Source organism: Octopus sinensis, linkage group LG20 (assembly GCF_006345805.1).
Source record: "Octopus sinensis linkage group LG20, ASM634580v1, whole genome shotgun sequence".
Taxonomy (NCBI): domain Eukaryota; kingdom Metazoa; phylum Mollusca; class Cephalopoda; order Octopoda; family Octopodidae; genus Octopus; species Octopus sinensis.
In genome coordinates this window covers 6,123,246-6,135,744 of record NC_043016.1, presented here as the reverse complement: position 1 = coordinate 6,135,744, position 12,499 = coordinate 6,123,246, and the positions used below count along the sequence as shown (strand labels likewise).

Here is a 12,499-nt window from a genome sequence, read left to right as displayed (position 1 = left end):
ATTGTAAGAGCTATGGTAGGAGTTGAGTTAGTAGCTGAGTTGTGGGAGCTGTAGTGAGAGTTTTGGAAACTATGGTAGTAGTTGTCGTTGTGAGAGAAATTTATTTCATTGTTTTTTTGGGGGGGTTTTTTTGTAGTTTGTTATATTCCTCTTAAATTATAAATAATGATTATGTGATTTGTTTTCTTGATATCAGCCAGCACAGCTGTTAAGCATCAAATAACCCAGCAACAAGGCAAAGGACCACAGTTACTTCTGAAAACACCTCTGATTAACAATCCAAAAATAGGACAATTGACTGTAAGTTAATGGCTTGTTTATCCCATTGTTATTATTGAAATGATTGTAATTTAAAATTTCTTAAACATTTAATTATTTAACAGATTTCTTTAACCAAAACATACACACACAAATCTGGGACTTCACCTGTCAGGGTTGATCATACATTGTGTACATGCATGAAAGTCTTCCCTGTTCACATCACTAATGTTGTTCAAAAGAAAGGTGACCTTCTTGAGCCTGGTATCATCACAGGTGTTACTGTAAGAATGCAAAGAGCCAATAGATATACTTACCCTGTTCAATGAGTCCAATTCTTTGGATCGGTACTTTAATTTATTGAACTTAAAAAGACGAAAGGTAAAGTGCATAGAAAGCTGGAACAAATATTGAAGTAATCTGTCCAGTGATCTTGTGACGGTGCCAATGAAGTTTACTTCCCAGCCTTTCGAGGGGCTGGTCCCACTATGTTGCACTTTAGGCAAATGTCTTCAACTGTTGCCTTAACCTAATCAAAGCCTTGTAAGCAAATTGGTAGATGGGAACTGAAAGAAAACTTATGATTGCTGTAAATGAGTATCACTGTCATACAAGCAGTGTCATTCATTTCTAATCTTCTGTGAAATCATGTCGGGCCATGGGGAATATTACCTTGTGGAAACAGGTGTGAATTGGCTCTGGAAGGGTATCTGACTGTAGAAAAAATCTGCCTTAAGAAATTCTGCCTGACTCATGCAAGTATGGAAAACCAGAGCTTAAAACAATGATGATGATGAAATTATGTATATATGTTTTATGTATATTCTCTTATTGTTGTTTTAGCCCTTTAGCATCCAGATTACCCTGTCAAATGTAATGCTTATTTTTTCACATTGTTTTCAGTTAATCACATCATCAAAATCTTGAAGCTTCAGTATAATGCATGATTGTCTATCTTTACACTGACTTGGTAGGGTATGTGTGAGAAGCAGGATCTGGCCAGTTTGAACATAAAACAGGCAGAATACTTTTGTTGGGTGTGGCCAGTTTAAATGTTAATGGGTTGAAGCTTATGTTGATAGCCAGTTGCTTAGTAACAAGATTGGAAAAGTTATTCAAAAATAAAAAGAAATGAAAAAAGAGTTTTGTTATTTTCATTATCCTTTGGATAAATATTCACTCTTTGTGTGTGTGTGTGTGTGTGTGTGTGTGAATGGATGGACAGCTTATTGTTTTCATTCCATTTCCGAAAGAAGGGAAATACTAATTGATTTGGATAAACATTTTCCTCCTTATAATTGTCATGTTTGATGTCATAACTGCTTCTCCCACTCTCATCACCACCATTATCATATTTTACTGTCATCAACATCACCATTGCCATTATCATCGTCGTCATCATCATCACCACCCCCATCATCATCATCATCATCATCATCATCATTGTTGTGTTATTATTTTTCTATAGAAATCTCAAGTTGATTTGTTTCACCAACAGCAAGTAAAACGAGCTTTGAGTCAACCTGCGACGCTGCCAAATCCAAAACCGCTTACCATTTCTAGTGTTGTCCAAGTCCAGGTCTGTTAAGATATTTATTCATCTAATTCTTCTAACACACCCTTTTTTTAAAATTAAAACTCTTTCAACTAAAAATTTTAATAGCTAAATTATTATTTTTACAATTAATATAATAAAATAGATAAAACTTTTTATTTTATTTTTGTGAAGGAGAAACATCTGGTCAGTGTTTCTCTTTTTTTTTTTTATTTATGTAAGATGTGGAAGAAAATATTAAAAAACACTATTTTAGTGCTGCATCTCCCTTTAACCCTTTTGATACCAACCCGGCCAAAACCGCCTCTGGCTCTGTAGTACAAATCTCTTATTTTCATATGTTCTGAATTAAAATCTTCCACCAAACCTTAGTCACAACTTATGTTCCTAACACTAGCTTAATGATAACTAAGTTCTTTTACTAAATTCTTTGTTATATTTAAAATTAATTGAAAGAAACACAGAACATCTCAACAGAAATACAGTAACGAAAGGGTTAATGCATTATTGTATCTAATTAATGTTTATTTATTAAAATTAACTTGTGAGTAATTCTCTGTCAACAAACCATGTCAGCAAGAAATTTGTTAAACTTCTGACATACGGAACCTCTCTGTAGCTGCTCAGCCTGCTAAGAACGACTAGCACATGTTGTCTGTTTCAATCCCACTGCATGGTATCTTTAGCTCCTGTTTTCTCATAGCACAGGGTTAAACTGAGTTTTGTGAGAGAAATTTAATAGTCAGAAAGTGGTGTGGTACCCAGCCAGATTGATTGGTATCTGTAAGTGAAATAGCCAGTCTTGCCTGCAATGTGTGTGTGTATGTATATGTATTATAATTTGTTCCTTATCTGTACAGCAAGGACAGAAGCATACTAATAAGGCTCAGAGGCAGTACCGCAATGAAATGAACATGATTTTTAAGCAGCAGCAGCAGTTGCACTGCTTGACACAGCAGAAACAACCTCAGCAGCAGCAGTCACAACAACAAACACAACAGCAGCAGCAGCAACAGCAACAACAACCACAGCAACAACAAACAACATTGCAAATACAAAAGACTGTTGCTCAGGCCCAAAGTACTCAAACACAGTCTGCAGTGCCATCTGCTCAAGGACAGGTTTGTTAACACACTGAGCTTTGTTTTTCTGGGATTTTAAATTTTTTTTGTTTGTTTCTTTTGGTTTTGACAAAAAGTTTAATTACCCCTCCTGTTAGGAAGCACATGATTTATTGTGTTAATTGGATTATTATTTTGTAATATTGGAACTAGAGAAACCTTCTGCCTAATTCAATCACTTCAACTCTGTGCTATTATGAGAGTTGTAACTGAGTCATCTATGTTTATATTTGGGAAGAAAAATATTAAAACGGTGATTTACAGAATATCACAGTAGAATAGTAATTGAAGACATAAAAAAAAATAAGGAATCATGGGAACAGGGTTATTGTTATTTTACTTCAAATTTTAACCACTTGACTCATTCCTGAATGTAAAACAGCTAAAAGTTGGTGACAGAAATGGCATCCAATCTTAAAATGCTGCCCCAAAATAAATTTGTATTCAGCATATGCTACTGTGAATGAAAATGGACATAAAAAGTATGAATTACAACTAAAATTAGAATTTAATTTGTTATGTCAAGTTTAATGTTGTTAATTAACACTCATTAAGGGTTGCCAGTTTAGTTGCCAACAATCCAACCATGCTTGCTTGATGAGGAGGGTATTTGTCGGACACCCTGCTGGAAAAAAAAAAATCCATCAAAGGGCAGAGGAACTCATGAGTAGTCAACAGTTATCCAACAAAATTGCTTTGGGGGTCAAAAGGTTACAGCAACACACCTCAAATAAAAAAAAAAAAAGCTTGGAGCAACATGGAAGAAAATAGTGAGAGCATGAGGGGAATGGACCAAATGTGACCAGTGGAGCTAACTCAGCCCCAGGTACCTGGCCAATCCAGGAGATCCAAGTAAATGAACACTGTTCAATAACATTGTTTTGAAAATTAAACGTATATAATGTCATGGAATACATGGCATAACTTTTGCAATTTAACCAAAGGATTTTGGTTGTTTTCTTCCTTTTGATTTTTTCTTCTATCTCCTCTGTCCTAGAGGTCTAGATTTTTATTACTCTTTTACTTGTTTCAGTCATTTGACTGTGGCCATGCTGGAGCACCGCCTTTAAAAGAAATTAAGCTCGTCCCTGGTTGGGCAAGGTTAATTTCTTTAGAAAACATAATATAGAAAACATACTCAATTCAACACAGTTGTTCACTGTGGTTTATTCTAATTATTCTAACTTTGTAAAAGAGACATTTTGAAACTAACGAATTAACATTGTTTTTTGGGGTTTTTTAAAAATTTATTTATTAGTGCTGTTGGGCACAGCACTTAATGACACTAATTAAAAATTTTACTGTATTAACTTCAGTACTTTTCTTTTCTGAATTTAAATCATAATACTGTCTCAGAGTTGTTTAAAAATAAACCAAAATAGTCTTTTTTTTTTTGTAAATGGAATTTTGTGAGTATTAAAGTTAGTATAAAGGTTATTGTTTTCTTTTATATCAATATATCTGCCATCGTTAAGCTTCTCTCTGTTTATTTACTTAATTCAGGTTTTGTCAACAGCTCAGATATTAAGTCAAGCTATTCATTCAATGCCAGGACAGACAGTAACTACATCTGCGGGGAGTACACCACTCTCAATACCAGTCAGTGTAACACAACAAAAAGGACAAGTTGGTGAGGAAATATAAAACTTCTGTGTAATTTTAATCGTATCCTGCCATACCTGTTAGGAATGTGGTTTGTGTTCCAGTAAGAAATTTCATAGAAAGGCAGAAAGGAACAGTGTGTGTGTGTGTGTGCATCAAAGAGAGAGAGGTGTAGTGTAGTATAGTTTTAAATTTGTTTTTAAATTATGACATTCATGGAGGCAATGACATGTGACTAAGACCTTGGTGATATGCTGCGGTTAAGAAGACTCGTGAAACTGTAGTCGTGGCCGTTGCCTGTGTGATGTAAATGGCACCTGTGAATCATAATTGTGACCATTACTGGCATCATGTAAATGACGCCTGTGCCAGTGGCACATAAAAAGCACCCATTACACTCTTGGAGTGGTTGGTGTTAGGAAGGGCATCCAGCCGTAGAAACCATGCCAGCATGAAAAGTAGACGTTAAATGATGATGGTGATTAAATTTGATTTTACTATGTGAAGTGCCTGTATGTATTTCACTAGTAAGAAGTTAAGGTGCTGGTCTGCTGACAAGTTCCAATCTTCAGTTAATTCCTAAAACTCCTCCTATTTATCTAAGGGAAATTTCTGATGAAAGCCTGTTTGCTTACTTTCATGTTATGGAACCTTATGCACAGAAAGATGTCAAGGCTGGACCATAGAATTATATCATCTGTTAACTTTTCTGTTATTTGTGATTTATTTGTTGTGTATGAGCTATGAGTATGGCATTTATGGCGTCAAAATATCAACTGTTGACTACATATATATTGCATATCTTAAACATTAACCATAGTGTTTATGTATTGAGAATATTAAGGCTGAAACTTGTCACAAGAACAGCTGGAGTATTCATTTCTCTAACCTTTATTTTGTTTTGGCATTTAGCTCTATTTTAAATATCAACTGAATATGTCTGTTCCTTCCCAATCCCTTTTTTTCATTTGTGTTGTACATTGTCCAGTTCATAGCTCCCTTGTAAGTTTGTGCTGGGTCTAATTCTCTTAGTTTCCTTTATCTAGCAAGATTGTTCTTAATTATCCTCTCTTCAAGGCAGCGAGCTGCCAGAAATGTTAGCATGCTGGGCGAAATGCTTAGCAGTATTTCGTCTGTCTTTGCGATCTGAGTTCAACTTTGCCTTTCATCCTTTTGGGGTCAATAAATTAAGTACTAGTTGCATACTGGGGTCAATCTAATCGACTGCCCCCCCCCATTTTTTGGGGGGTGGGGGGGGCTTGTGCCTAGAGTAGAAAAGAATTATCCTCTCTTCAATGCTGCCTTGCAGCACTTTTATCTGAATGTCATGTCAGTTCCTCCATTAAATCCATGTACTTTCTCCGGCAGTGTTTCTAGTTGTTTATCATCTCCAGCTTACAACTAGAGATTGTAATCTCATTTATATGAGATTGCTGATTGGCCTCCTATGGCATTTATATCCAAGTGCAGTCCTGACAGAAAAAAAAAAAAAAAGGTAACACTGACTTCAGCAGGATTTGAACTAACTAAATAGTGCAAAGCATTTGGTCCAGAACTGATAATGATGGACAAAATACCCAGCAGTATTAAATCACAGGCATTTATGTTCTGAATTCAGCTATACCTCACATCCTTCCAAAGCTGATAAAATGAAGCATCAGTCCACATGCTTCATTCATTGCTTGGACTGTGTGCTTATGTTTTTGCTTTCCTGATACTGATGTGTGGGCCTTAAGATAAGCAGCTGCTATCATGTGGGCAGTGCACCATGCTATTAGCCAAATCTTCAAAAATAAGATGACATGCTTTCCTTTGGCAGGGAAGGTTTGGATAGTCCTCCTCTAACTGGTGGGTACAGTAAAGGGAAATGTGGGGTGATTGTAATAAAAAATTTGAAGACAGGCTTTTTAGTTTCTGGCCAGCCCTCAACAAGATTTTCAAGTGCCACTTGATGAGAATTTGAGAGTGGAGAGAAGGGTTGTGTGTGTTCAGTGAGTTTTACAAAAAGGTGTGTGAGACTGATGAGCTTCAATGGACCCGTTCCGATTATACATTCCTTAACAGGAGGAAAGATAGATGAAAAATAATTGTTTTGATACCTTTTGTAGTTAGAATTATCCAGGACCTGTGGGACATCATGATTGTTGTCTTTGGGTGATTGTCCCACTTTAAGGACATTTTAAATAATTTGTGTTACTGTGCATACTTTCAACAATTTATCATCATTATCAGTGCAACCACCACCACCACCACTACTGCAACCCCTTCTAGAAAGTTACACTAACTTTACTGTTTTAGAGGTGATTTCTGGGATCTTTTCAGTTTGAACGGCAGTTTTTTCTAGTGGAGTCATATGAAATTGTCACCCATATTTAAGACCCTAGTATCGATCTATTGCATTTCAATCTGTTTTAGGGTTAGTGGGAAGGGTATCTTTTTTTTTTCACAAATGTAAATAAACCCAATCTGTTTCTTAAACGAGGGACATATTCATACGGCACAGAATGTTGTTTACGTCAATGGACGTCATTGATTGGTTGAAATTGAAGAAAACAAAACAACAAATATCTTACAAACTATGGAATTTTCTCAATAAAGCCAAGAGAAAAAGATGTTTTATAAACACATTCTACCAGTATACGAAGTTTAAAATTTTTTAGTTACGTAGAAATTATGTTAGAAACTGTCATTCAAACCAAAAAGATCCGATTTCTGAGTTTTTGGAGAACTGTGGTCAGTGCCAAAACCTGCTTTCTTTAGTTCTTGTTGAGAAAAGAAGTTAGTTTTGTTACAGCTTACAATTATATATATCTACTTTCTTTTTTTCCTTTTAGGCAAAAGTGCTTTAAGCCAGCTTACACCACACATTAAGCAACAGCTACAATATCAGCAAATTCAACGAAGAACTCTCCAAACACAGAAAGTTCCGAGTAAGTTCAATTCACTTTATTATTTTATTTCTTACACATGAAGCAGTGTCTACTAAATTTAACTAATTTAGATGGTCAACACCTACTAAAATAGGAATGGGTTGGGCAAAGTTCAGAGAGCTTCTTCCTTGGTTGGTAACTAAAAGCCCCTCTCTCAGAGTAAAAAGCAGATTGTATGATGCTTGTGTGCAAACAGCCATGCTACATGACAGTGAAACATGGGCTGTGACTGCAGAGGATTTGTGAGGGCTTGAAAGAAATGAAGATGGTATGCTTCACTGGATGTGCAATGTCAGTGTGCATGTATGACAGTGTAAGTGATTTGAGAGAAGAACTGGGTAGAAGAGGCATCAGATATGGTGTGCAAAAGAGAAGACTGTGCTGGTTTGGTCATGTGATGCGTATGGATGAAAACAGCTGTGTAAAGAAGTACTGATCTCTAATAGTGGAGGGAACATGTGGAAGAGGTAGACCCAAGAAGACATGGGATGAGGTGGTGAAACATGATCTTTGGCTGTTGGGCCTCATCAAGGTGATGACAAATGATCAAGACCTTTGATGATTTGCTGTGTTTCGGAAGATTTGTCAAACCAAGTAAAGTCGTAGTCGTGGACAGTGTCAGGGACATGTAAAAAGTACCTGTGCTGCTGACACATAAAAGCACCAAGCTTAAGAATAAAGTAAGTTCTGGGGCTCAATTTATTTGCCTAAAATCCTTCAAGGCTGTGCCCCAGCATGGCCACAGTCTAATGACCAAAACAAGTGAAAGATTAAAAGATATATCAAACAATATATATTCTGGATATTAATTTAGGACGTGATGAAATATTTAGATTTAAAACTTTACAACTGATGCCTTTCTTTGCTAGAACCACAAGTGGTGGTCTCGTATGAATTGTTATTGAAAGGATTAAATTGGTGTTTTGATCATAACTTTACAAAATCTTCTAACATATAGGTTTTAATATAAATGTAGAAAATTAAAACAGATGGTTTTTATGATAGAATCAGAAGGGGTGGTCTCAGTTGGATTGGTATTGAAATGATTAAGATGGCATTTGGAACATAAACTGTTCTGACATAGAACTGTAACAGGTTTTAATTTAATCACGGACAATTTAAAACCTGATTTATATGACAGAACTAGACATGACGGTTTCAGGTGGATTATGAAATGGTTGGGAATTAATTAGTCATTAAAATAAAAAAGGTTTAAATATTTAACCCTTTGGCATTCAAATTACTCTCAGACGCCACCAATTCTATGACGCCTTTCTGCAGACTACCTCGTTGACGAACGACAGAGACCTTCTCTTTGTGGCTGGTGATTTCAATGGGCATGTTGGACAACATGCTGGGGGCTTCCATGGTGTACATGGAGGCTATGGATATGGTTCCCGCAACGAGGAGGGAACCAGGCTCCTGGAGTTCTGCAACGCAGATGATCTCATGGTTTGCAACACTAACTTCAGGAAACCTACCAGCCACCTAGTCACCTACCGATCGGGTCGACATACCAGCCAAAATGACTACATCCTTGCCAGAAAAAGGGAAAGATGGATGCTTATAAATGCCAAAACCTTCCCAGGCGAAGAATGTACCCCACAACATAGACTGGTAGTTAGTGACTTTAGGATCAGGACTAAGAGGACGACCAACATAGAGAAGAAGGATCTGGAAGCTTAAAGATCCTGCAAATGGACAGAGATTTAGGGACATATTACTTGAAGCCTTTGACGAAGTAGAAGGGGATAGAGCATCACAGGGGGTAGAAGACAACTGGACGTTTCTAAGGGACAACCTGCTGAGAGCCACTGACCAGATCTGTGCTGGTGCAAAGTCCCCTCTCGACCTAGAATAATGTGGTGGTGGAACAATGTTGTAGACAGGGCTATTAGAGAAAAGAGACAGGCTTAGAAGGACTGGAAAAATGGGGGTAGCAGGAATTGTATCAGACTGCCAAAAGAGAGCTAGGAGACAGGTTTATTTAGCCAGAGGGGAAGCAGATAAGAAAAAATTTGCCAATGTTCTGCGCCGTGAGGACCAAAGACTTGAGGTATTTCGCGTTGCAAGACAGTGTGTGAGAGAGAATCGTGATGTGGTAGGAGAGAAATGTGTTCGCATGGATGATGGTTCACTTGCGCTAAATGAGGATGCAAAGAGAGAGCCTCTCGCTCAGAGTAAAAGGTAGACTGTATGATGCTTGTCTACGAACAGCCATGCTACATGGCAGTGAAACATGAGCCGTGACTGCTGAGGATATGCGTAAGCTCGCAAGAAATGAAGCCAGTATGCTCCGATGGATGTGTATTGTCAGTGTTCATACTCAACAGAGTGTAAGTACCTTGAGAGAGAAGTTGGACCTAAGAAGCATCAGTTGCGGTGTGCAAGAGAGACGTTTGCACTGGTATGGCCATGTGGCGAGAATGGATGAAGATAGTTGTGTGAAAAAGTGCCACACCCTAGCGGTTGAGGGAATCTGTGGAAGAGGCAGACCCAGGAAAACCTGGGATGAAGTGGTGAAGCACGACCTTCGAACTTTAGGTCTCACTGAGGAAATGACTAGAGACCGAGACCTTTGGAAGTATGCTGTGCGTGAGAAGACCCGGCAGGACAAGTGAGACCATCACTCATGGCCTCAGTCCACTTATGCATACCTTTCCTTCTTGGGACACAAAACTCTACTTGTGAAGACCTGTTGAGGCAAGTAAAAATCAAAAAAGGAAAAAATCAAAAATCAAAATCGATCAACATGAATGGAAATTGTCGCTATGATATCAGTACTGGTGGCACATAAGAGAACCATCCGAACGTGGCTGTTGCCAGTGCCGCCCTGACTGGCTTCCGTGCTGGTGGCACGTAAAAAGCACCATCCGACCGTGGCCGTTTGCCAGACTTGTCTGGCACCTGTGCAGGTGGCACGTAAAAAGCACCCACTACACTCATGGAGTGGTTGGCGTTAGGAAGGGCATCCAGCCGTAGAAACATTGCCAGATCAGACTGGGCCTGGTGCAGCCTTCTGGCTTCTCAGACCCCAGTTGAACCGTCCAACCCATGCTAGCATGGAAAGCGGACGCTAAACGATGATGATGATGATGATGATGATTTATTCACATTGTTTTGAATTAATTATGCATTTTCTTGAAGCTTCAGGATTTTGATGATGCGATTATTTATTTTTAGGATGATATTGTAATATAGGTGTGACAAGCTGGATCTGGTTAGTTTAAACATAAAACAGGTAGAATATTTGGGCTGGATATGGCTAAAGGGATCTTTTCGGTTTGAACGGCAGTTTTTTCTAGCGGTGTCATATGAAATTGTCACCCATAATTATGACCCTAGTATCGATCTATTGCATTTCAATCTGTTTTAGGGTTAGGGGTGGGGGGAAGGGTATCTTTTTTTTCTTCACAAATGTAAATAAACCCAATCTGTTTCTTAATCGAGGGACATATTCATACGGCACAGAATGTTTTCACCTCAATAGACATCACTGATTGGTTGAAATTGCAGAAATTGAAGAAAAAAAAGCAACAAATATCTTACAAACTATAGAATTTTCTCAATAAAGCCAAGAGAAAAAGATGTTTTGTAAACACATTCTACCAGTATACGAAGTTTAAAAGTGTTTAGTTACCTTGAAATTATTTTAAAAAACTGCCGTTCAAACCAAAAAGATCCGGCTAAAGGGTTAAATGCTAAAAGGCTAGAATATTTATCTGTTAGAATTGTGCCTAAATTTAATAAATGTAATTGTTCCTTGTAAATTTACCTGTATTCTCACTGATCTTTTTCTTTCTTTCCAGTTGCTGGTAAAACTGCTCTTTCTCTTGGAACTACATCTGCAGTACAGATCATTCCAACGTCGAAATCTTTCACAGTTCACCAACTGAATCAGATGATGAAAGGTCAGCCTATTATTACAACAACCCAACCAACCATTATTGCAGCTATGAACCAAGGACAATCAGCCGGTCCTCATATGGTGACTAAAGTTACGTTACCAACAGGTTCAACAACTTCTCAGATACAGACAATTGCTGCTTCTCCAATTAATATAACACAGGGCTCTGCTGTAGCCACTGCCCTTCCTACTAGCACCCGAACTGTAAGCACCTTAGCTCAGAACACTCCTACTGTTGTGAAAACAACATTAGCACATGATACAGGGGTTCAGGTACACGCTGTACACACAACTCTAGCTCAAGCCACAAAGCTGACTACACTGTCTCCATCGGTGGTAACCCAGGCTCTACAGTCGTCTCAGATAAGTAATCAGTCTCTACAGCAATTACAAATGACATTAGCTGGACACGTGCAGTCAAATGCTATTGTGGCTTCTACTACGCAACCATCTGTCCTCTCTACTGCTGTTACAATGACACCGACAACACAGACTATACACCACTCACCACTCACGGGAGCGGCTGTTGTCAGCAGCCAACCTGTACAACAGCAACAACCTCAGCAACAACAACAACAACAACAGCAGCAGCAACCCCAACAGCAACCACAGCAACAACAAACACAGACTCTACAACAGAATATCCTTTCACAACAAGCTCAATCTTCTCAACAGCAACAGCCACAAACACAGCAGCAGCAGCAACCTCAGCAACAGCAGCAGCAGCAACAACAACAACAGCAACAGCAGCAGCAGCAGAAATCGTCTCACTATGCTATGAGAACACGCAATACACCTAAACATTAACATATTCTATTAAAACAATTTGAATTGAAAAAAAGCAGGAATTTGCATGTGTTAGTTTGCAAATTAATCTGGATTTTAAGTTCATTAAATTTTGAATTTAGATTTCAAGAGAAAAATAAAAGACTGGTAAATAATTGTGTGTGTGTGTGTATAATATACTTACATACATACATACATGCATACATATATATATATGTGTGTATATATATATATATATATATATATATATATATATTTCTTAATTGTTTGAAGTTTATATATTGTACATTTTCTTGTAATGTTGGTCTGTATATTTCATAGATTAAAATAGAGTTAAATA

At 37.7% G+C, this 12,499-nt stretch overlaps 1 protein-coding gene across 1 annotated transcript in view; it reads left to right on the top strand.

The window, feature by feature from the left end:
• LOC115222464 (helicase domino-like) overlaps positions 1-12,198 on the top strand; it is a 132,085-nt gene extending 119,887 nt beyond the window's left edge. The window contains 6 exon segments of the mRNA XM_029792668.2: positions 197-300; positions 1,757-1,837; positions 2,674-2,934; positions 4,438-4,564; positions 7,371-7,466; positions 11,276-12,198. Coding sequence (XP_029648528.1) covers positions 197-300; positions 1,757-1,837; positions 2,674-2,934; positions 4,438-4,564; positions 7,371-7,466; positions 11,276-12,180 — 1,574 coding nt within the window. The 3' untranslated portion in view covers positions 12,181-12,198.
• The last annotated feature ends 301 nt before the right edge of the window (positions 12,199-12,499 follow it).